This window comes from Cyprinodon tularosa, unplaced genomic scaffold, assembly GCF_016077235.1.
Source record: "Cyprinodon tularosa strain WSP-4 unplaced genomic scaffold, ASM1607723v1 ctg225, whole genome shotgun sequence".
Taxonomy (NCBI): Eukaryota; Metazoa; Chordata; class Actinopteri; order Cyprinodontiformes; family Cyprinodontidae; genus Cyprinodon; species Cyprinodon tularosa.
In genome coordinates, this window is record NW_024038839.1 from 612,139 (window position 1) to 636,421 (window position 24,283).

Here is a 24,283-nt window from a genome sequence, read left to right on the forward strand (position 1 = left end):
TTAGATCAACGAGCCTCTGCGACTCCTGCAGAGCCGACATGTTTGTTTACTGGCAGCAGAACCGCAGTGGAAAACACAAACACTCTCACAGACAGAGAGACTGATTCTGATTAGCACACAGCCTGGGGCTGGAAGGCAGACAAACCACTAACACTACAGAGGCATTATTAAAACTCATCAGCTGTGATACCGATGCATACAGTCATCGGCAAAGAGAAGAAAAAAACAAAGATTCCTGAGAGCAACAGAAACCCTGCCAGGAAACCTACATGATCACAATCAGAGGGTCAGAGGTCAAAGCTCCTCCACCGTCTCTGATTATCTTAACAAGCAGAGAAAGTTAAACACAAACAAGAAACAAGCATAATATATATTAATAATATTAGGGACGAAAAATTCAAAAAAATGAACTGATCCAATAAACAACAGGAAATAAAGCAAATACATTTGGAAAATAAAGAAAATACTGTTTTATATCTGCAACAGTCTGAAGTAATAAAAAAATTTTTTCCTCTTTAAAAAAAAACTATCATAAATATATAATCATGTTAGTTTATGTCATTTGAAGTCATAGGGAAGAAGCTGTTCAATGGTTGCAGTTCCAAATTCTCCCGAGTGGTGCCCGAATTTACACGGATAAATAAAGTGAATGTGATTGGTTGATTATTAAGGGGGCGGGATTGTTGTGGCGGAGTTTTTGAAAGCACGTTTGGATGTGGCCGGTGTCTCGGAAGCATCTTGCTAACCAGTTAGCAACTTAGTGCAAGTAGCACTAAGCAACGACACTGTCAAGGAACGCTATGGACAGTGGAAACATGTAAGAGGAGGAGAGTTTTGTGCCGCAGGTTGTGGATGAGTCTCCTCCATCATACATTTTTTATTAAAGGCACACTATGCAACTTTTTTCAGTTAATTAATGTGTTCCATAACGTTTTGGATGATTAAATGAGTCATTTCAGGTTGAACAAAGGTATTCTCGGCCGCCCTGGTGGTCTGTGGGGGAAATACTGCACTTGCATTTGCAGGAGCCCTCGACCCGCACCCACAGGCTCAGAAGTCTCGCGAGAGTCGGTCTTGCTTTACGGCGAGAACTGCTACACGCCCCTAGTTAAAAGCATGCTCGTTGCTAGCACAGTGGCGATCTTTGTGCAGTTATCATGGCGGAACCAGCGTGAAAACAGCGAAAGCCCATGTCGGAGCAGGCAGGAAAGAGGAAAAGGGCTCCGGACAGAGAGAGGAGTCGTACATGGGTGAATATCGGGCAAGCTTTTTCCCGAATGGCGAGAGCTAAAATAAAAAGAAGGCTGCAAGGCTGACGCCGACCTCGCGTTTCTGCTGATGCGATTGTAAGTAACATTGGAATGGTTTTTCTCTCTCTGTGTGCATGTTCATACTTTCACTGTGTTAGTCATTCGTTGCGTTAGCCTGTCTGCTAAGCTCAAAACAACCGCGCCTGGCTTGACGGAGAAACCAGGAGAACAGCTGTGCATATTTACGACAGTGCACTTTTACTTTCGCCCTCTAGGGGGAGCCTCGCTGGAAAATCAACACCGGTTGCATAGTATACCTTTAAGAGGAGGAAAGCGGGGATGAAGATGTTGTGGAAGAGGACGCCAGGGCGGCAGAAGCTTGGTTTGGTGTAGAAGGCTTACAGCCGTACATGTTTGAGCCCTTGCCTCGCAATGCTGCCAGTTCTGTTAGCTCTACGCCTGCTGAAGACACAGACGTCCATCCCTGTGAACACTGGGACGGACTAAATCATAAAGCAAAGTATTCTTATTTCAACCGTTGCGTATATTAGCTGCGACATATGAATTAAGATGCTATGACCAAAAAAAAATTTGATTGACAGATGACGTTTGATATACGATCGGCCGAATTTAGGTGTACAAGCTGAAGTATAACTAACTGGCCTGCATAAGATAACGAAAAAAACCACAGATTTTAAGACAAGATTTTATTTAAAAGATAAATTTTTGAACTTTTGGGACAATATGGTCTGATAAAGAGTACATTTATATGCATGTTTAAGCCAGAATGATTTGACATTTAAATATGATTTCACTACGACTTTCAAAATGTTTTTTGTCTTGACCCAAGATGAATCAGAAAGTTAATCAGGAGAAACCCCTCTACATTTTATAGTGGCCCAGTGAATTTGCATACATGTCCCAAGGATGCTACTGAAGGAAGATCTACACCAACACTGTGGAACAACGGTTCAGACTCTAAACAATGGAAATCATTGGGGGAGTGGGAGTCATTTGGGCTAAAGCCTTCGCTATCCATTTTCTGTGATTACAGTTAATAAAAGCCACTAGTTCTTTATTAGCATCAGGGTAAAACAGACTATTTTGACCATTTCTAAAAAAAAAAACATATATAAACAAATGTTTATATATATGTAGGAAACGTCACATTCTGTTTATTCTACACCTTTAACACACAAACAGCAACATAAGTATTGGTCCACTGGAGATATTCAAGCTTACAAACTACCTCGTTGCATCTCTAGTTGCTGCAGGACAGATGTTTCAGTTTGCAACACTAACATCTGCATCCACAATGCTGCACCGATTCCTCAATCAATCCACATCCGATCAAATGAGCTTTAAGGCCAATAGAAGTAAGACTACATCTGAGAAACCAAACAAGTCTCTGGTGAAATGTTCTGTTTTAGTAAATGGCTTAAGGAGGAAAAAGTCGCCTCAGTTTTATACGTTTTAATTGCATTAAATGTTGCATGTTGGACAGTAAATGTCGAGCTCTAAAAAGCAATGATTTATGCAGATACCTGTCGCAGTTCTGTCATTAGACATAAAACTTTAATGTCCATTTACACCTAATATTAAATTCCTTTTTTATAGTTTTTTGCAACAAATATATATATATTTTTACCATTTTCAACTAAAGGAATTGCAATATAAATACTAAATGAATGTTAATCTATTCTTCACACTTTTGTTTTATACAAATCATTTTAAAGAAGATTTCGTAAAACATGAATGGTTTCTTAACAATGATTCTAAATTATTACTACTTTCAACCAATCTGATTAATAAATAACCTAAATAATGGATTGCGGAATATAAACATTTGTGTTTCTGTACTTATATGATTGTTTCTTCCATAAATTAGGTGCAAGGGTTTTTTTTTTTACTGAAAAGGATTATTTTGTGAATTTTTGGTTTTCAATTAACCCCCATCAATTAAATACAGATCCTGGAATTAACTAGATAAAATGCTCTTATAAAGCCCCTCTAAGGGTGAACAATAGGTCTACGTCTGACTTCATAAAAGCTGCTGTTTATTCCCGTTGTACTGATTGTAGTGTACTGAAATGCTGACTGTGTGTGATGTGAATTCAGGCAGTTTAATCGCTGCGTACCTGTCTGATGGCCGTCTCTCCAATCTTGTCCGAGTGTTTGCGGATGCTTTCCAGGAAGTCTCTGAGCTGCGTCATGGCGGTGTCCCGGATGTGCGTCCTCAGTTTGGGGATGTTCTCTGCCATGATGGAGCAGAACCGGTACTGACCGGCTCTAGGAAGACACGTGTGTTCCAGCTGCTCTAAAGTCCGTAAAGCAGGATAGTACCTGCAGCAACCAAATAAAAGAAAACAACTTATATTGTACTTTTCCTGGGTTAGCCTGATGTGAAGCAGGGAGTTTTGCTGTATATCCCCTAGGTGTCCACACCATCTAATAAACCTGATTTCTTGTTAATGCAATATGATTAAACTAATAGCATCTTAGCACACAGAAATAAACACAATCCAATTCACCTCAGAGGGAATCAACATCACATTCAACCAAAACACTGTGAAACACCGAACATCTGTGAAACACTCACAGCAGGCCGCCTCCTGCCCGTTCTCCCTGAAAACAGCAGCCATGAGACGAAAAGAGGAAAAACAAAAACATACGACCGGTTTATGATCAACATGACTGTTCAACAGGTCAGACCTGGAAAAAAACATTTCCCCCCTCTCTCTGTACAGCCTATTGGCGCCATCTAATGGCTAAAAGAAATAACGCACTTGGCTGCTGAAACACTCCACGTTTAACTTTGATTATTCAGTGTACTTCGTTCAAATTGCATTGCATGTTGTAAAGTTCTCACCATCTATAATGAGAAAATAAGTATTTGACATGACTGTCGATCTCCCTCAGGCTGCAGCTCCATGTAAGATGTCACCATTAGGTCTCAATGATCTTAAATGTGAGAATCAGCCAAGAACTACACAGAGATGGTCCTACAAAAAGAGCTGGAACCACCGTTTCCACGGTTACTGTTGGTAATACACTAAAGGATGATTTATGCCTGCGTGAGTTTCGTAGTTAACGCAGATATGCCCCCGCCCCTTCCACAGACACTCTGGTGCTTAGGGCTGGGCGATATAGAAAAAAAGCTTATCGATAAAAAAAAAATGCATATTGATCGATATCGATAATTATTGAAAAGATTTGAAACCATATTTTATGTGCAGCTCTGCCTGGACTTTTATAATATTGCTAAATGATTTAATTTTAATAAAAAACACAAACACAGACTTCGAATTAAATCTTTATTTAACCAACTTTTTTAACCATAACAGAATTGTTTTAAAGAAAAATAACTTAAGAGACCTGAGTTATGTTATTAAATACTGACAAAGAATAAACTAAAGTGACCAAAATAAATATAACAAATAAAAAAATGCCCCCCCACCGCCGCCGCCGCCCCCGTTTCCTGCTTTAACCTGAGTTATTACTTTGAAGTTTCTGGCCCCTCAGCATTTTTATCTCAATTGTTAGAACTACGTGGGAAACTGCCCAGAACTGAAAATATATATATATTTTCCGAAGATTCCTCGGAGGAGAGCCACGTCGGGGCCTACACAGCTCGTACTCCTGCGGGTGTGAGCGGCTGAGAGAGACGATATAAAAAAATAAAAAATAAAAAAAAAGTTGGTTGCGTTATCAGACTTCGTTTTCACTGGTTTCCTACACATTTTCCAGATGACTGTGGTTTGTTTTTGGTCCGACTTGCCATGACCGAAATACTGCCAGACTGCCGAACTACAAAAACCCTTTTTTGGAACAATTTCCTCCGCCTCTCCTTGCTGCATCTTCATGTGCTCTGTGTTGTGGTTTGAGAGGGCGGCGCTTTGTGACGGCGTGCCTGGGTCCGCGATTGTGATTGGTTGGGAGGAAGCAGTGACTAGCATAAACCTACATGCTAGGCTACAATGAGAAGGAAGGAAAACTGCGTTTCTTTTTTATCGACCCTCTTTTTTTCTATTGCGCCACACGTCTATCGATCGATATACACTATATTGCCAAAAGTATTTGCTCACCCATCCAAATTATTGGAATCAGGTGTTCCAATCACTTCCATGGCCACAGGTGTATAAATTCAAGCACCTAGGCATGCAGACTGTTTTTACAAACATTTGTGAAAGAATGGGTCGCTCTCAGGAGCTCAGTGAATTCCAGCGTGGAACTGTGATAGGATGCCACCTGTGCAACAAATCCAGTCGTGAAATTTCCTCGCTCCTAAATATTCCACAGTCAACTGTCAGCTGTATTATAAGAAAATGGAAGTGTTTGGGAACGACAGCAACTCAGCCACGAAGTGGTAGGCCACGTAAACTGACGGAGCGGGGTCAGCGGATGCTGACGCGCATAGTGCGAAGAGGTCGCCAACTTTCTGCAGAGTCAATCACTACAGACCTCCAAACTTCATGTGGCCTTCAGATTAGCTCAAGAACAGTGCGCAGAGAGCTTCATGGAATGGGTTTCCATGGTTGAGCAGCTGCATCCAAGCCATACATCACCAAGTGCAATGCAAAGCGTCGGATGCGGTGGTGTAAAGCACGCCGCCACTGGACTCTAGAGCAGTGGAGACGCGTTCTCTGGAGTGACGAATGGCGCTTCTCCATCTGGCAATCTGATGGACGGGTCTGGGTTTGGCGGTTGCCAGGAGAACGGTACTTGTCTGACTGCATTGTGCCAAGTGTAAAGTTTGGTGGAGGGGGGATTATGGTGTGGGGTTGTTTTTCAGGAGCTGGGCTTGGCCCCTTAGTTCCAGTGAAAGGAACTCTGAATGCTTCAGCATACCAAGACATTTTGGACAATTCCATGCTCCCAACTTTGTGGGAACAGTTTGGAGCTGGCCCCTTCCTCTTCCAACATGACTGTGCACCAGTGCACAAAGCAAGGTCCATAAAGACATGGATGACAGAGTCTGGTGTGGATGAACTTGACTGGCCTGCACAGAGTCCTGACCTCAACCCGATAGAACACCTTTGGGATGAATTAGAGCGGAGACTGAGAGCCAGGCCTTCTCGTCCAACATCAGTGTGCGACCTCACAAATGCGCTTCTGGAAGAATGGTCAAAAATTCCCATAAACACACTCCTAAACCTTGTGGACAGCCTTCCCAGAAGAGTTGAAGCTGTTCTAGCTGCAAAGGGTGGACCGACGTCATATTGAACCCTATGGATTAGGAACGGGATGTCACTTAAGCTCATATGTGAGTCAAGGCAGGTGAGCAAATACTTTTGGCAATATAGTGTATATCGTTATTGAATTATCGCCCAGCCCTACTGGTGCTCCTCTCCAAAATTGTAGGTGACCGCAGATAGTGCCGCAGACAGGAGGCCTCTGATTGGGCAAATCTAGATCTGCTCTGCACTATGCATATCTCCTGTTTGGTACCTTATTGGCTTTTTTTGTTTGTATGACCGCCATTGTGGAAAACGACACTTGAAGATGGACCAGCTAGAAGAGCGAGGTGCATAAGAACACTGACACCCTTTTTCCACCTGGATCCCCGCTCTTTTTCGTCCTCATGTCCCCCCGTTGTCACACAAACTTGCCCCCACTTCCTCACCGTCTCGGCCGTATCTAGACCCACAGCTAGTTCGTGATTGTCCCTCTTGCGTTGGGCCGTGGAATGGCATAGCGCAAACCAGGCTTCAATATTGGGCCTAAATCAAAAACGTCTGCGTCAAGCTCACTGCAAAACACTGCTGCGGGAGGATAACCAGCCTTTAATACATTGTGGTTTGAAATGATACATGGCACGGAAGGTCCCCTTGCTTGAACCAGCACATGTTAAGGTCAAGTTTGCCAATGACCATTTGGATGATCCAAAAGAGTCATGGTAGAAAGTCATGTGGTCAGATGAGACCAAAATAGAACTGTTTGGTCATAATTCCACTAACCGTGTTTGGAGGAAGAAGATTGATGAGTACCATCCCAAGAACAGCATCCCTACTGTGAAGCATGGGGGTGGTAGCATCATGTTTTGGGGGTGTTTTCTGTACATGGGACAGGGCTACTGCCCTGTATTAAGGAGAGGATGACCAGGGCCATGCATTGAGAGATTTTTGGAACAACCTCCTTCCCTCAGTTAGAGCATTGAAGATGGGACGAGGCGGGGTCTGCAAACATGACAATGAATTGAAGCACACAGCCAGGATAACTAAGGAGGGGCTCTGTAAGAAACATATCAAGGTCCTGGCGTGGCCTAGCCAGTCTCCAGACCTAAACCCAACAGAGAATCTGAGTGACAGCCCAGAAACCTGACTGGTCTAGAAAAAATCTGTGTAGAGGAGTGGGCCAAAATCCCTCCTACAGTGTGTGCTAACCTGGTGAAAATCTGTGGAAATGTTTGACATCTGGAAATGCAAACAGAGGCTACTGTAGCAAATATTAACAGGTGTTCAAATACTTTTTTGCAGCTGTATCACAGAAATAAATAGTTAAACAAATCAAATATTGTGATTTCTGGATTAATTTTTTGTTTTTTATTTGTCTCTCACAGTGGACATGCACCTACGATGACAATTTCAGACCCCTCCATGATTTCTAAGTGGGAGGGAGAACTTGCAAAATAGAAGGGTGTTCAAACACTTATTTTCCTCACTAGTTGGTTAGAATAACAGGCTGCTCCAACATCAACCTCTTAGATTTCGAATCAAACCCTCTTTAATACATTCCGACAGACTAGAGTACCAGAGCTCATGTACTTTGTTGAATTTGTAAAACACGCTGAACTGGATAACAAGTCCATATTATAAATCCCTCTACATCCCTCTGATATATTTTATCTTCAACCATCTCTTTTACCTTTCTCAGGTGATGTCTTGGATAAAAAAATAAAATCCCACCAGTTCAAACTGGTACATAAGTTTTAAATTATCAACATTTCCATCTGCCACATTTTCACTGCGTGTTTTAAATACTTTTTACTGTCGATAAAATTCATAATCATGCTCAGTTTTAATTGTTATTATTCTTATTTTGATTTTTAATTGACTTTATCCTTATATTTTCACACCATTTTAAATCTTTTATTTCATCCTGTAAACAGGACGATGATAATGTTGCCATGTCCGTTTCAGGTCTCAATCAAAAAAGCTTCTCACAGACGTACCTTTTGGCCTTCATCTGCTCCTGTAATCGGCCGTACATTTCCAGAACTGAAGAAGCCAGAAAGAGACAACAAAGCTTCAGTAATTTGGTTATTTCTTTAAATGTCAAGTGTGTTACAATTCAATTTTCTTTATCATAGAGTATAATAACAAGAGGAGGGATCTTTGATAGCGCTGCTTAGTGCACCTAAGGTGCAGCCGTCTGTTTCCAGCTCATCATTAACCTCAAGCATGAAGAGATCATCCTACAGTCATGCCTATACAGACTGGATCTAAAAAGACTTAAAGAACCCAAATGCTTCTTTAAAATCTCACCACATGTAGGGTCTTTTGTATTCCGATCCAAATACGTCTCCTATGTATTCAAACTAAACATGAAGCCTTGCTCACACTCACCAGGCTTACACTTTGTTGTTATCTCGTGGACTGTTAACCAGAATCAGTTGGTTAAACCTGAGCAATTCCTAAAATACCGGCTAGAGACACCTGGATCAGTTCCAGCATGGATCCTGACCCACTGTGTTCTGCGTTACCTGGCAGGCAGTGGGTCAGCTTGTCAATGGTGGTAGCGATGTTCATCTGCTGCACTCGGCACTGTTTCAGCTCCTCCATCGAACAGACGAGCTGAAAGGAGAAGGAACAGAGTTAGAGGGCTTCACTATTCATCCTTTTTTTAAATTAGAAACCCACACTTACCCCTTTGCCTTCCTCCTGGAGACGTATGTTGGTTTCAATGACCTGACTCTGAAAGATAAGAGCAGGTTAAAGCTGTCCTCTCCGGTGTTTCTTGATAAACCTCGCCTGCTTGTTCTTTCTCACCTTCAGCTTCTGGGCCTCTCCTCGAACTTTGAGCAGCTCCGTGATGGAGTCCACAAAACCCTGGAAGTGGTGGTTGCACATCTTCTCAATCTCTCTGTCATGGTTCCTGATCCGGGCGTCGAGCTTCTCCATGAAGAGGCCATGTTCCTGACCATCGTACACCGACCTGGGAAGAATCAGACCAAATTCAGCTCCAGACTCAAACTGTTAAAGTCAAACTAGAATAAAACCAAAACAATTAGGAGAAAATTGAGGAAAATTATAAAAACTAAAGGTGAAGGACAAACATCTGGTATTAAACTAAATGTCTATTTAAATTAGATAAAAGGTTAAGTATATGAAACAAGTCCATGGTTTTCAACTCTCTGAAGTGTGAGTTTCACCATTTTACATCTGCATTCTGGCTACTTTACTAAGTATAAAGTAGGGCTGAAACAATTAATCAGATTACTCAATTATTAAAATAATTCTCAGCTAATAAAGTAATCAATTAACCGTTAATTTGCCTATAGCTGACAGAGCGACCTACTTAAAGCAGTATTTATACTAAGATTGTAAGAAAATATATCAACATTTTACATTTAAGACATGCTTTATTGAGAACTCCTTAAGTGGAAAAGTTTCACCTTGTTTAATTTCTTCAAGTCTTCTTTAAGCAATCTTGAGCTATCCGCTTATTAATGGAATTATCAAAAAATTATAGACCGATTATTCGATTTGCAAAATAATTGTTAGTTGCAGCTCTAGTTTAAGCAAATAACCAGCTGCAATACCCATACATGTCAGCTAGGGGGCAGTGTGGGCTCATTAATACCACTTTGTACAACCCCACAGCTCAGACAGGTGGAGATATTCAAGGGGATCTGACAGTTCTTACTGATAATTCATGGTTTTTCCTTCAGCTTTGGTGAACAAAATGATCAAATCAAAGGTCAGCTGTTGCATTCATCTGAAAACTAGCGTCCATAAGCCTTTTGGTGGAGATAAACTTATGGATTTATTAGACTTATAACACTCTACCAGTCATCTTTAAAGGAGGGTTTTATTTCCACAAACTATTTTTAACGACTGCTCTAAACCCCAATATCTGTTTACATACAGAGTATTTTACTGACCAATTGTAAACATGAGAAACTAGAGAAATACCAGGATCTCAGAGAAGAGCTGGTAGTTCAAGGCATCAGTGGTACCCGTGGTGCTACTCCAGGCAGTGACCCCAAAAGAAAAAAAGGGGGGAAGACCACCCGCGATGGGTGAGTTATTATTCTAATTTAGGCTTCCAGTAAGTTTTATTTTGAAGATAAAACCCCATCCAGATCCAGCTCTAGCTTAGGCCATTAAGGAATATTTGAGAAGTTTTGGTTAAACTGTTCAATGAGACATGATGAGGCTTTTATTTTGAAATTGATTTGTAAGCTTTATTTCTCAAAAAAAAAAAAAAAGGAAATGTATTAAGAAAGAGGAACTCCACTTTTATATAACAATTCTAAGCACTAATACAGCTTCTATCTAAAAAAATATATATCTATAAGCCTTGATAAAAATAAAAAATACAACAAAGCACAAAAATGACAACATAATGCCCCTTTATGCCCATCAGAATCTACTTTTGTGATGATCTAGATGTTTTCCCCTCAGCATGTGCTTCATATCAGAGTCAGTCAGTCATACATCTGTGGCCGTTATTATTATTTCACTACAGCTGCGCTGGTTTCAATGCACTGTTATTGCACAATAGTGGGAAAATCACCACATGCTGGTATGTTAGTTACAAAGTAGAGCAACGTGGACTATTGTCTCCATGCCAGCAATGAGCTGTCTGCACAAAGGCCTGTTTTGCAGTAAAAGGAGAGAAGAGCCAGGGGAAAAAATAAAGAAAATATCAATGGACATAAAAATGTATTCTCTTTCTAAGCCTCACAAGAGAGATTAGCTTTATTTGATAGCATAGCTATGATGAAGGTTTCCATTTAAAATAAAAAATAATTTAAAAGAAATCACACTACAAACTGGAACCCTCCTTAAATATTTTTTCTGGATTTAATGCAGAGTTTTTGTTTTTTTTAGGTGAATATTCATTTCTTTGAAATGGAAACTGTATTTTGTTTCACATGTTTTGAATAAATTTGTTTTTAATCTCACTTTATGGTGTATAGTAGAGTATAACAAGCAAACCTTTAACTCACTGAAAGACTTTGTGATTATAATTGAAAACAAATGATCGAACTCCTTTCAAAGGAAAGCTGTTATTTTGAACAATTAAAATATATACTTTTCATTTGTACTCTGAAAACAATAGAACACGTAGCCTAGTTTTGAAAAACAATGACAAAATGATTTTAATCATTTTAATTTATAGCTCCTTCCAGTTCTCAAGCTATTATTCTGAAAGGTATCTTTGGAAAACCCATCTCTCTTATTGAGCCCTAATTTTATAAGATCTACAGGTTAGCATTTTTACTAAAATAATTTTAAAATCCAAAACAGGAAACATTCCAGCTCCAAGATTAGGTGGTTATTTTTCCCTCAGCCTGTCACCCATCCCCCAGTCCTCATATCTACATCTTTAAGCTGTGATAATGTTCCCTGATAAAAACAGAAAAACAGACGCTGCCACAACCTGTAAAGCCAGATGTTTTAGTCCCATTTAAAATTATCGTTTAAAACAGTCTTGGGAGCTTTAAACTCACTGCCTCGTTCAGTCACCTTAATGACCAAGTGCTTGTTTAAATATGAAAACTTATTCTGATGCATATTTAACCAACTTAGAGGCAACTGATTTAAATGAATCCAAAGTCCTACAGAGATCATTGATCTGCAGCACTCAGAGCTGATAACTTCTTTTCCTTTTTCTTGCAAGTGTTGCCTTCAAATAACCCCAAAATAATCCACTGAGATAACAAGCTCCTTCTTTATAGGGTCACATAGGGTAAGGAGAGTTTTTGGTCTTATTTCCTAAAATTGTTCACTGTGCCGTCAGGAAACCAGCAGAAGTTGCAGTAGTTTTCCACAAGTCTAGTTATTTTCTTTCCTTTGTAGCATCCAATAAGATCAGTTGTATGACTGGAAGAGACTTTGGGAGGTTAAAAGGTAAAAGAAAATAAAAAATGGTTTGATATAAAATATTTTTGGGTGTTTGATAAAGTAATAAAACTCAGATACAGATGTAGAATATGTCAAAAGTAAAGAAAGTTAGCAGAAAATACTTTAATTTTAGAGATAAAAAGGTTCTTCCTGTGTTTTTTCCTTTGCTAATATGACACACACACACACACACACACACACACACACCTGTGTGCAGCTCCAACTCCCCTCCTCAGCCTTCCTGATGCTGACCGGGAAATGCCCGACTTGTACAATAGAGAGCAGCTCTGACGCCACAGCGAGTCTTTCTTTAGACACAAACAAACACAGGAGCCACCAGTGGGATGACCTCACGGACGTGGGGGGGAGGTTTGTTAAAGTCAAGACGTAAAACAACCTCGTTTCTAGTTTGCTTCAGACAGTTCATGATCTTAAAGGCAAGATCCTTTCAAGAAATATTGACTTATCCAGAAAGCGTTTGAAACTGTGCCAATAGTTCAGAGATTGGACTCTGATTGCAACCAGATATGCAGCCTGGCATTATTAAACTGCTGGACTCAGCAGGGACCATGGAGCAGCTCTGTCAGTGTCAAACCGCAACAGATCCACATTTACTTTGAGTGTCCTAAAGGTGCATTTTGTAAACTGAACAGTAAATTACAGGCGTAACTTTCTGATGGACTGGTGTGGACGTGTCCCCACCAATAATTTCAATACATAGACTTTGGCTCTCAGCAATAGGTTGGACAAATTTCTAAATTAGATTTTGCTGCTTTTGAAGGAGGATAATCAATGATGTAGCTGAAAGGGAAAATATCCATCAATCAACTGGAGATGGATGGATGAAACTGAAATTGTGTCCATATGCATGATATATTGCTGATGGGATTGGAATCTGCTGTTATTAATCCTTTTTTTTTATATACATTAATGTCTAACTACTCATAAATATAAATATCAGTGTGTTTTGGTTCTTTTGTGTACTCAACAATAGGAAAGCGTTCAATAAATAGATGTTTGAGCTCAATTTTGGAAAATACAAACCCTTTTGAAAGCGTTTGTATGGTAGGTCCATCAGCCTCCACCCTTAAGGACAGATTAGACTTCTGCATCTGCACACATCAAATGTCGCTTGGGTCTGGTCGCTTCTCCACTGGGTCTGGAATTTCTAGGGGCACACAGCAGTTTCCCGCCAAAGCGCAAAGGGGAGTCTATTGGAGAACGCGCCAAGACTTTGGCGGATGGTCAAGAGAACTTCGGCGGGGACGGTGTTTATCTTCCAAATCAACAATGGCGCGTCTGCAAGATATCACGTTCAAGGAGATGGATCTAGAGTTGCTAGACATCAAAGAGGAACGGGGTCTGTTAATGGAGTGGGCAAAAAACAAAGGCGACGCGTAGGTTGTCCATTGTAGTTTTTCCTCGAATCGAGAAGGACAACCACACATCCAGAAAGGCATACCAAGGACCAATCACAGCTGCTTTTTGTCTGCGGACTCCCGCTTGAGATCTGCGCAGGTTTGCAACCAACCGACCCACAGTCAGGATTAATTTTGAGGTGCGCAACAACGGTTGCAGGACCTCTGCGCGGTGGCGTGGTCGCACTCAGAGACAGATTTGATGGTTGCAGAGGCATCAGAAGCATAGACACCAACTTTCATCACAAAGTTACACCCATGCACTACATGATGAATGCATGTTTTCATTTGCTGCAGAAAAATGTAAACTGCACCACTGATAACTAAAAGGAAAATTCAAATATATAAGAAACAGATTCTTAAAAAACAAAGGTTTTATTATAAGAAAACTAATATAACTTATAAGTTGTTAAATATGCACATAAATTAAAAGACACCTACCATTTTAGCTCATCAAAATATCTTGTACAAAAAATTTAAGGAGAAAATTAAAAAAATGAAAATATAGCTTCATATATGGAATCCCATTTGCAGAAATGTACATTTTTCCAATACAAGTTGCAACATTGTTATAGGAGATTATATTTAAGTGGTTTGCAGGCGAATTCTGCAGCATATCAACAAATACATAGAGCTAAATTAGGGCCACAAGTTTGAATAAAAGAAAGGAAGAGTAAATCATTCAAAACCAATTTTCACATTCAAGTTTGTTTATGTTTTCTGCATTTATGGATTTTTCTTCAAGCTTGCAGATTTTTTTTCCAGGTTCAAACTTTTGCCATTGTTTTGGCGTGGGGGTCCAATGCAACCCCTTTTGGCTTTTACTTGCTCATATTTAGTTATTTTCGATACCATGCCAATCTAGTGTTGCATCCGGATACAGCGTCTGAGTACCGATAATTTAAATGGGTTTTCAGCAATGTCAATACTTCTGAAAAGAAGTAATGATGCAGTAATCAAGCAAAAACTCTACAAAATATTAGATAACTTTTGTATTTAAGTGGAAAAACTTTGTAAATATGTTCAATCAAGGAGCGAAGTTTTAACTTCACTTTTTTTTTAACTTCAATAAAGAATCTCTGATTAAAAACTTTTTGCTATCTGATAATAACTCAGTCATTTGAATACAAATAATCAAACAAGTTGCAGCCCTGATCTCCTCTAATCCAAGCATCTTATTGCTGACAGCTCCACAGCTGACTAAATAGGATCTTAACCCACTTAGAGGATCACTAGCAGCTGGGTGTGAATGAGGGTCAGGGCGGGTTATGACTCAGCAGGGTGTGTCGGCGCTAACAAGTTGCTTCTTCTCCCTCAAGAAGCAAGTTAAAACATCTACAGACTCAGGCTGCTTTTAGACCTGTACTAAAACATTGGTATTACTGAACACTGAAAACCTTAAATTATTATATTGCTGTTTCCATGGTCACCAACAGTTTTAAAGCCACTCCAGAGGATGTGTATGTATCAGAGTGATTACAGCGAGCGACCACAAACCAGCCAGAAATAAACCGTACGCATGTCCGTACAGAAGGAAACCACAAAACGTACAGCTTCAACCAGCTGCTGCTAACAGCTGGGTGGAGCTCACAGAGTGGACGGCATAAAGCACCCAGAGGTGAGGGGAAAAAAGGTTTCTTTAGTCTCCACCACTCCATGTTCCTGCATGTTTAATCAGAATTGGCTTTAAAAAAAAAATCTCTTAGAGAGGCCAGTAGGGAGTAGAAAAGCAAGAATATGCACTAAAGTCCACCTTCTGTCAGACGGTGACTCAAGTACATATAAATAAACATAACCCCAGAGATGCTAACCTTGGGTAAGTCCTTAAGATTTCTATCCAACGTCGCAGCGCATGTTTAAAAAGGTGGAAAAGCAATTTAATCAACTTAACTTAGACAGACTGGCACCTTTAAATAAAAAACGAAAAAAAATTGAGAAAGTTAAAATGGATTTTATTGCTCAACATACAAACTTACAGTCTGAAAACATTTAAACAACACAATATGATCCCATCTCTACATTAAGATGGAAGAAAAGAAAGAAATCCTAGAATGTTAAAGATAACCTATTCCCACGGACTTTCCAAAAAAGTAAACAAAAAAAAACAAAAAACCGCTGGACTTTTTTTCCAAGCTTAAAGATGCTTCGCTTCCCATCAGGGAAGCTTTTTTAATTCAAATGTCAGCATTAGCATTGAGTTGCTTTATACAGCAGCCCAACAAATCCTTGTTTCTGCTTAGAAAACAAGCTAATTGAAACAGACCAACGGGTCCAACCATTTGGAATTCTGGATCATTGGCTTCTTTTGTTAGCCTGCAATGCCTCATACCTGTCTATCTCTGAAAGGGGCGTCGATAAAGGGAATTGCTGGACTGGCTGAATAGGCCAACTTTTCTGGAATGACTATGACATGGATGACTGAGAATCTACCCCAGCGTACTCCCACAGACAGACTGCCACTCTGGGTCCCTGAGCAAAGACCCTTGACCCCACACTGCTCCCCTAGTGCAACAAAAGGGCAGCCCACTGCTCCCCAAGGGGATGGTTAAATGCAGAGAGTGAATTTTGTTGCTCTCTACTTGTGACAGTGTAATGACAATAAAACTCTGGAATAACATTCTTCTCCAAGCAGCAGTTCAGGATAGTCTATAAGCCTATAAACCTATAAACCTATAAACACAATAGAAGCCTATAAACACAACGCAAGATAATATTAAATAATGCAGTACTAATAGAGAGTAGTTAGAGTACCGTAGCAGGGAATAGTTTCTTCGCCATGTTCGGGTATTGTAAAACTTTTCCAGTTTCTAGTAGAGATTACAGCATGAGTTGGTGATCACATACCGTTTTTGGTGCAAAAAAAAAATCATTAAATTAATTTAATAAAATTACATTTTTTGCAGGCGATTAAAAAAAAATTGATTTTTTTTTTTTGTAGTATGGCACAATTTTTGGCGTAGTTGGAGTATTACTCCCATGGTGCAGTTCAGCGAGCGACATCATGGCTACCGCTGAGAATGGGAAGTTAGGTCTTAAAAAAAAAAAAAAAAAATCATCTGCTTTTTGGAACTGGTTTGGGTTTGCTGCGACAGACGAAGAGCAAGAAATCTCACAAAACAACATTTGCTTAAAGGCAACAGAACCAGAGAATTTTTTTGCACCATTTTCAGCAAACAGAGGCGTCCAGCAGAATATGAAAAATTCCAGTCTCTCTAGTATGAGTAACCCCAAACAAACCAACAGACCTCAGCTAGAAACCTAGGCGGGAAGGTGATGAAAACAAACATCAACCAGACATGTTTGTGGAAGCTAAGGTAATTAGCAAGATGGTTAGCATTTGCTATAAGGATGAAACTTTCCCACTGTAAAAAAATTGACTTTATGTGGCGATTTTCTCATTATGAAATGTTTTTATTACGAATATCCTGGATTACTTTTTATCTGTGGACCCTTACGGACAGCATCAGGATCACTTCAAATGTAGGAAGTTATCTTAAAAATTTGGAATTAACACACTACTATATCTTTAATAATTGTGCTTTGGTGCTCATGGTGTCCATAAAATGAACTTTATGGTTTAAGCTTTCTAAGGATGTATAGCATTTCTGTATTGTTGAAAGATTAGCCGGTGTTATTTTGTGTTAAATGTAAATATGCCCAACGGAGCGATGGCAATCGGGTAGATTTCAGAGGTTAATATGTAGGGGGGAAAATTGAAAGAAAAATCATAATTCGATTCAAACTTTTTTTTAAATCGGTGATTCTTAGGCCATATCGCCTAGTTTTTGGTATTTCTCCATAATTACGATAACACATGAAGGCAGCACAGCACCATATCCCAGTATTGTTTGGAATTTGATGTCTCCTCAGCTGACATTTGGCTTACTAATGTAATATTCTTTAATTTGGATGGTGTTCCCTCTTAAGAGAATGAATGCTGAAGATCACAGGATAAAAATCTGGATAAAGATCTATAAAAACTTTTGTCTGAAGTTATAAATGTTTCAAGCCTTAAATTGTCCTACAGGAAAACTCTTCCACCTTAACATTAAAAACATTTTAGATACTTTAAAGCAAAACTCTAAGTTTCTAAAAAAAAAAAAAAAAAAAAAAAAAAAACATCTCCTTCTCTACATGGTAAAGTTGAAACTGTATTTTCTCCCACATCACTCAGTCCAAAAGAGAAATCCTCAGTGACAGGAAGCCAGTAACCACGGTGATTAATTACCATCTATAAATACAGAATGAGCTGCAGTCATGCCTAGAAAAACTTGGTCCACTGGTGAATATCTGTGACCTGAGTGAGTCTTCCTGCTGTTCGGTTCATCGGTGAGGGAGGAATTTAGCAGCCAGCCTCGACCTGCTCACTGCTGCCGATACTGCAGGGCACCAAACCCACAGACTGGGGGAACTACAGCAGGGAAATCAATTCTAAAGAAGGATTAATGTTAATGTCCATTCTATAAATAATAGAAAAAAACATTACATGATTCATGTAAAGAGAATAGATTCCTCTGGATGATTCCACAGCTATTTCTGGACAAAACTTTCAATTGACCAACTGCAGATTGGTAAAGGCCACAGACCATCAGAGGGAATCAATAATTCAACAAGGTGCTTTCCATCTGAAGTGGACGGAGTATCTCCCTGCTGCTACAGATTACAGGTGCTGGTCATAAAATTAGAATATCATGAAAAAGTAGATTGATTTCAGTAATTCCATTTAAAAAGTGAAACTTGTATATTATATTCATACATTACATACAAACTCATATATTTCAGATGTTTATTTTGTTTAATTTTGATGATTACAAATGACAACAAATGAAAATCTCAAATTCATCATATCAGAAAATTAGAATATTGTGAAAAGGTTCAAAATTGATGGCCCCTGGTGCCACACTCTAATCAGCTAATTAACTCAAACCACCTGCAAAGGCCTTTAAATGGTCTTTCAGTCTAGTTCTATAGGCTACACAATCATGGGGAAGACTGCTGACTTGACAGTTGTCCAAATCACGACCATCGACACCTTGCACATGGAGGGCAAGACACAAAAGGTCATCGCTAAAGAGGCTGGCTGTTCACAGAGCTCAGTGTCCAAGCACATTAATAGAGAGGCGAAGGGAAGGAAAAGATGTGGTCGAAAAAAGTGTACAAGCAAGAGAGATAACCGCACCCTGGAGAGGATTGTGAAACAAAACCCATTCAAAAATGTGGGGGAGATTCACAAAGAGTGGACTGCAGCTGGAGTGAGTGCTTCAAGAACCACCACACACAGACGTATGAAAGACATGGGTTTCTGCTGTCGCATTCCTTGTGTCAAGCCACTCTTGAACCACAGACAGCGTCAGAAGCGTCTTGCCTGGGCTAAAGAGAAACAGGACTGGACTGCTGGTGAGTGGTCCAAAGTCATGTTCTCTGATGAAAGTAAATTTTGCATTTCCTTTGGAAATCAAGGTCCCAGAGTCTGGAGGAAAAGAAGAGAGGCACTTCATCCACGTTGCTTGAAGTCCAGTGTAAAGTTTCCACAGTCAGTGATGGTTTGGGGTGCCATGTCATCTGCTGGTGTTGGTCCATTGTGTTTTCTGAGGTCCAGGGTCAACGCAGCCACATACCAGGAAGTTTTAGAGCACTTCATGCTTCCTGCAGCTGACCAACTTTTTGGAGATGCAGATTTCATTTTCCAACAGGACTTGGCACCTGCACACAGTGCCAAAGCTACCAGTACCTGGTTGAAGGACCATGGTATCCCTGTTCTTAATTGGCCAGCAAACTCTCCTGACCTTAACCCCATAGAAAATCTATGGGGTATTGTGAAGAAGAAGATGCAATACACCAGACCCAACAATTCAGAAGAGCTAAAAGCCACTATTAGAGCAACCTGGGCTATCATAACACCTGAGCAGTGCCACAGACTGATCGACTCCATGCCACGCCGCATTGCTGCAGTAATACAGGCCAAAGGAGGCCCAACTAAATACTGAGTGCTGTACATGCTCATACTTTTCATGTTCATACTTTTCAGTTGGCCAACATTTCTATAAATCCTTTGTTTTTATTGGTCTTCAGTAATATTCTAATTTTCTGATATGATGAATTTGAGATTTTCATTTGTTGTAATTTGTAATCATCAAAATTAAACAAAATAAACATCTGAAATATATGAGTTTGTATGTAATGTATGAATATAATATACAAGTTTCACTTTTTAAATGGAATTACTGAAATCAATCTACTTTTTCATGATATTCTAATTTTATGACCAGCACCTGTAGATTGATGCTACTAAACGCCACAGTTAGGACAGAGCATAATCACAAAATGAATACTTACGCTGGGCGAACAGATCTAAATGTTTTAAGTGAGTTAGAGAAGCAGAGCTGACAGAAGTACAGAGGCTTGAAAGGGATTTTTACCTCCATTGGTTGGTTTACCCATTTTTTAACCATCAAACCTCTAATTTCAATGTTTAAGGTTCAGGTGGATGAAGTCCAGCTGTGTGCAATCCAGTTTCTGAAAGGTCTCAGAGGTTGCAGCACCAACAACAGGGAAGCTTTACTCCATTAGCGCAAAAAAGTCCATATTGTTGAGAAAAACAAGTCAGGTTGGATTTATAAAACACAAATATTTGATTTTCCATCAAATCAATTATCTACAAATGGAAGCTAATGGGCCAATCAGGGCAGACCAATTGATTCCTGCCTAATTGATTACCTGCAGCCCCCCCACCACCACACACACAATCAGATGTTTCACACTCCTTTGTGTTGATGCATGCATGAACAGGCCTCACACACAGCATTTTCACGGCCACCATTTAACTATACATTGTTAACTTTTTCATCTTCAATCTGATTTTTGCCCATGTCACACTGACTGCAGTGCAAATAGAGAGGCTCCTACTACACGGGGTGAGCAGATCCTGATCTGTGCAGATTTTTTCTGTGTTCCACAAATTCCAACATCAAAGAAAAAAGGGAGGAAAAAACAAAGGCTGTGGGAGGGTTTATATAGGCATTAGGTGAGGCAGTGAGTGGGGTTTCTCAGACCGATCTATGAAGTTTGTCAAAGATTTTTTTCTCATTTTTCCATAGAGGGGAGAGTGATAAACTGCACGCAAGCCCCCTTGCAGAAAAGTTCCTCCTTCCATCATGGGTAAAGTATTCTGCTTATTGAAATGTTGCATTGATTGTTTATATAAAAGTTTGCTCTGCCGCAATCTGCAACTCCAAGCCTGACTATTTTCCCATCCGGTTGACAGATTATATTTTGTATTTCCCTAAGTTTTTTACTTTGCAAAAACATCTCTCTTCCTGTCAGACCCATGAAATTGCAGCTGAATTGTTACGTATTCAAACTAAAATAGACCTGGGGTCTATCTTAGCTGGAGCTACGTAAGCCCCCTTGCAGAAAATCCTGTGGGGTGTGTTCATCCGCATTGACTCTTAATGGGCGCTAAAAACAACGGCCTCATAAAACACAGTTTCCTGTGTGTGTTCAGGTCTTTATATATTGCCATGCCTAGTAGTGGAACTGTTCCACATATACACATTCCTTGAACCTCTCTTGAACTATGCAGGATATATGTGGCCTTAAATGTAAAAGATATGTCGTGCTGAAGTTTAGGGAATTCAGCTCATGTTAAAGAATGTGTTCATGTCAGATCAGATGATAAATGTATTGTTTTAGCTTCCTTGCAAAACGCTGAATGTGGTGGAAAATTAACACCACAATAACTCCATGAAACGGTGGAAGCCTCATTCTGTGGGGATCAACAAGAAGTTTATCAGGATGGACAAAAATACACCATCTAGCCAGGAAAGTGGCTAGATGCTGCAGAGGATATCAGATTGGGGCATATGCTGTGCAAAGATAAATGTTAGCCTCTCTCCGTCTCTTAGTGTTTCCAACTTCCTCTCATCAGTCATGTTTAAAGACCTGCATGTTGTTGTTCTCTGCTTTATAAAAGATTAATACTCAGGTGAATTTGAAATGATCCAAAACAAACCAAAGGAGAAGAACATGGGCTAGTTAAATGACCATTTTGCTTTGCTAACTAATACAGGATATGGGATTCTTGTTTGTTCTTTCCTTATTTGGCCTCCGGTGGAATCACCACCAACTGGACTGGAGGGGTAGTGCAGTTTTCTTCATGCTTTACATAACACCATTCAGCAGATCTAAACACATTTTCACAGCCTTTCAGAACAGGAGAAATATAAAGAACAAGAATTGTCCTATATTCCTTTCATCCAAGGAAAAACTAAAAAAAAAGGAGGCCATTTGTAGACGATTTCTTAAGAAAGGTTCAAAATGAGAGAGAGGGGGACAGTATTTCAAAAGCCTAACTTGGTCAAAAATTTTACACTTGCATTTCCTATTAATATACAAAGCCAGAGAACGGAACCGTAGGTCCAAATATAAACTAGGTCACATCATCTGTGAATCAGTATATGCAACCAAAAGTGGAAAAATGAACAGGCAGAGGGAGAAGCTGGAAAAGATGAGCCATCAGAAATGGGACCGTACAGCGGCTGTCAGCAAGCCTGAGTCACCCACATGGCACTGAACAGCTCACTTTGAGAGGAATCTGGCACCCAGAGGTGCTGCACAAAGATGTCAAGATGCATGAGGACCAGGATGTATTTTCAGAGTGCTGTAAACAGGCTGCCCGCAACATGAATTTAGACCTGATAAAGTGGAGTGGTTTGCATGCGGTCTGATAGACCGACACACATTCAACATCCTTGGCTGAAAGCGTTAGAACTAGAGCACCAACTGACGATTAAATTGCAAATCGACATTATTTTTTCAATTAATCGATTTATATTGGGATAGCATAATGTAAAGAAGACTTTTTATGAAATTAAACCGTGCTAAACAAACTTTTCCACTAAAGGAGTTCCAGATAGAGCATACTGACAGACGAAAAAGATTTTTTTATCTTAAATACAACATGTTTATATATACTTTTTACAATGTTGGTATAATTACTGCTCTAAATGAGTGCCTTTGTCAGCTAAAAGCATGTTTTAGAGTCTCTGTACCGCAGTTAAGGATTAATCGATTACTAAATTAGCTGACGCTTCTGATAATAGAATAATCGCGATTGTTTCAGCCCAAGTTAGAAAAGAGAAAGTCATTAACAGCTCAATGAAAAGAACCATAAATCATACAGAACAACAATTTTCACCTAAGTGCCTTTGAAAACACCTCAACAGACCATGTCCTAAACAAATAGAGCTTTTTTTATATGATTAACTGAGATCCCAATGAGTCACTGGAAATCTTTTCATGTCTTAAAAGCGTTAAAACCAGAATTGTCTTTACATCATTAGCAGAAACTTCTACAATAATCAATTTAAATATGAAACCAGCAGGAACAGGAAAGAAAGACTGTGACTGACAGACAGATGGACGCACTAATGACAGCATAACATCCCAATGAACAGATACGAAAAGTAGGTGGATGTCTGAATGCTTGGATCAATAAATGGACGCAGACTGATGGATCTATGGAGAAACATAAGTGCAAAACTAGTTCCTGAGACACACATATTTATCCTTTTTTTGTTATTATTTATCCAAACATGATTGTTTTTGCAATATTACTGCACTTTATATCAATATTGCAATAAACTGACCAGGGGGTGTAGCACAGGGGTAGGTCATGTATCCTGTTTATGGAGACCAGAGCACTGGAAAAGACCTCCTGGGTTTAGGTCCAAACAGACCGATGACCTGCAATATCTGTTTGCTTACTTTACCACTGTGATGCATTCAGGTTCTCTGTTTCTAATATGTGTGGAAATCCTTGATTAAAGCAGCATTTTAAAGAGGACATCATATTATTAAGAAACTGCAACTAACTTTGTGTTTTTTGTTTTATTTTTTATTTTATTTTTTTCGAACAGAGCAGATATTACCAGATTCAACCTTTTTGGTTTAGTTAAAAGTTTCATTATCCAATCTAAAGTCTTTATAAAATTCACCAAAATGGCTGCAGTGGCTGCATAACCATACATTCAGGTATAATGATGGATAAAGCGTCATTTTAAAGTTTGAAATGAAATGCCAAACACTATTAATACAGCAAATTTACAACAACCTCAGCTGATCAAAATGCTTTACAACAATGCAGGTGGATAAAGAAATCAAAAATGAAAAAAATAAATAAAACAGTAATAAATTTAAACCAAAATAAAAGTTGATATGAAAAAAATATATATTTTAATGTACGTGAAAATGCTCTAATTTTTCATAAATAATGATGAAAACTAGGATGACCAGATGTCAGCGGCTCATAACTGCTCAACAGAATCCCAATAAAGAAAATCTGAAGTGAGGATTCAGCCTGAATCAAACTGTAAACCATCAATCTGTTGGAATCTGTCAAATAAACTCATTTCCTCACCACAATATTTTCTGTGCACAGCCTAATATTGCATAAATTCTTGTCAACAAGGAAAAAAAAACATTTGATTAATTGGATAGTAGAAGAAAAATAACCTCTAAATTAGAATAACTGGGGAAAAAATAT

At 39.4% G+C, this 24,283-nt stretch overlaps 1 protein-coding gene across 4 annotated transcripts in view; it reads right to left on the reverse strand.

The window, feature by feature from the left end:
- exoc6b (exocyst complex component 6B) overlaps window positions 1–24,283 on the reverse strand; it is a 145,783-nt gene that overhangs the window by 119,509 nt on the left and 1,991 nt on the right. For all 4 annotated transcript variants that reach the window (XM_038286421.1, XM_038286424.1, XM_038286423.1 and 1 more), the window contains exons 2-6: window positions 9,239–9,404; window positions 9,116–9,163; window positions 8,953–9,043; window positions 8,422–8,467; window positions 3,389–3,593 (exon numbers count right to left, since the gene is read on the reverse strand). In XM_038286421.1, coding sequence (XP_038142349.1) covers window positions 3,389–3,593; window positions 8,422–8,467; window positions 8,953–9,043; window positions 9,116–9,163; window positions 9,239–9,404 — 556 coding nt within the window. The remainder of the gene's footprint in view (window positions 1–3,388; window positions 3,594–8,421; window positions 8,468–8,952; window positions 9,044–9,115; window positions 9,164–9,238; window positions 9,405–24,283) is intronic.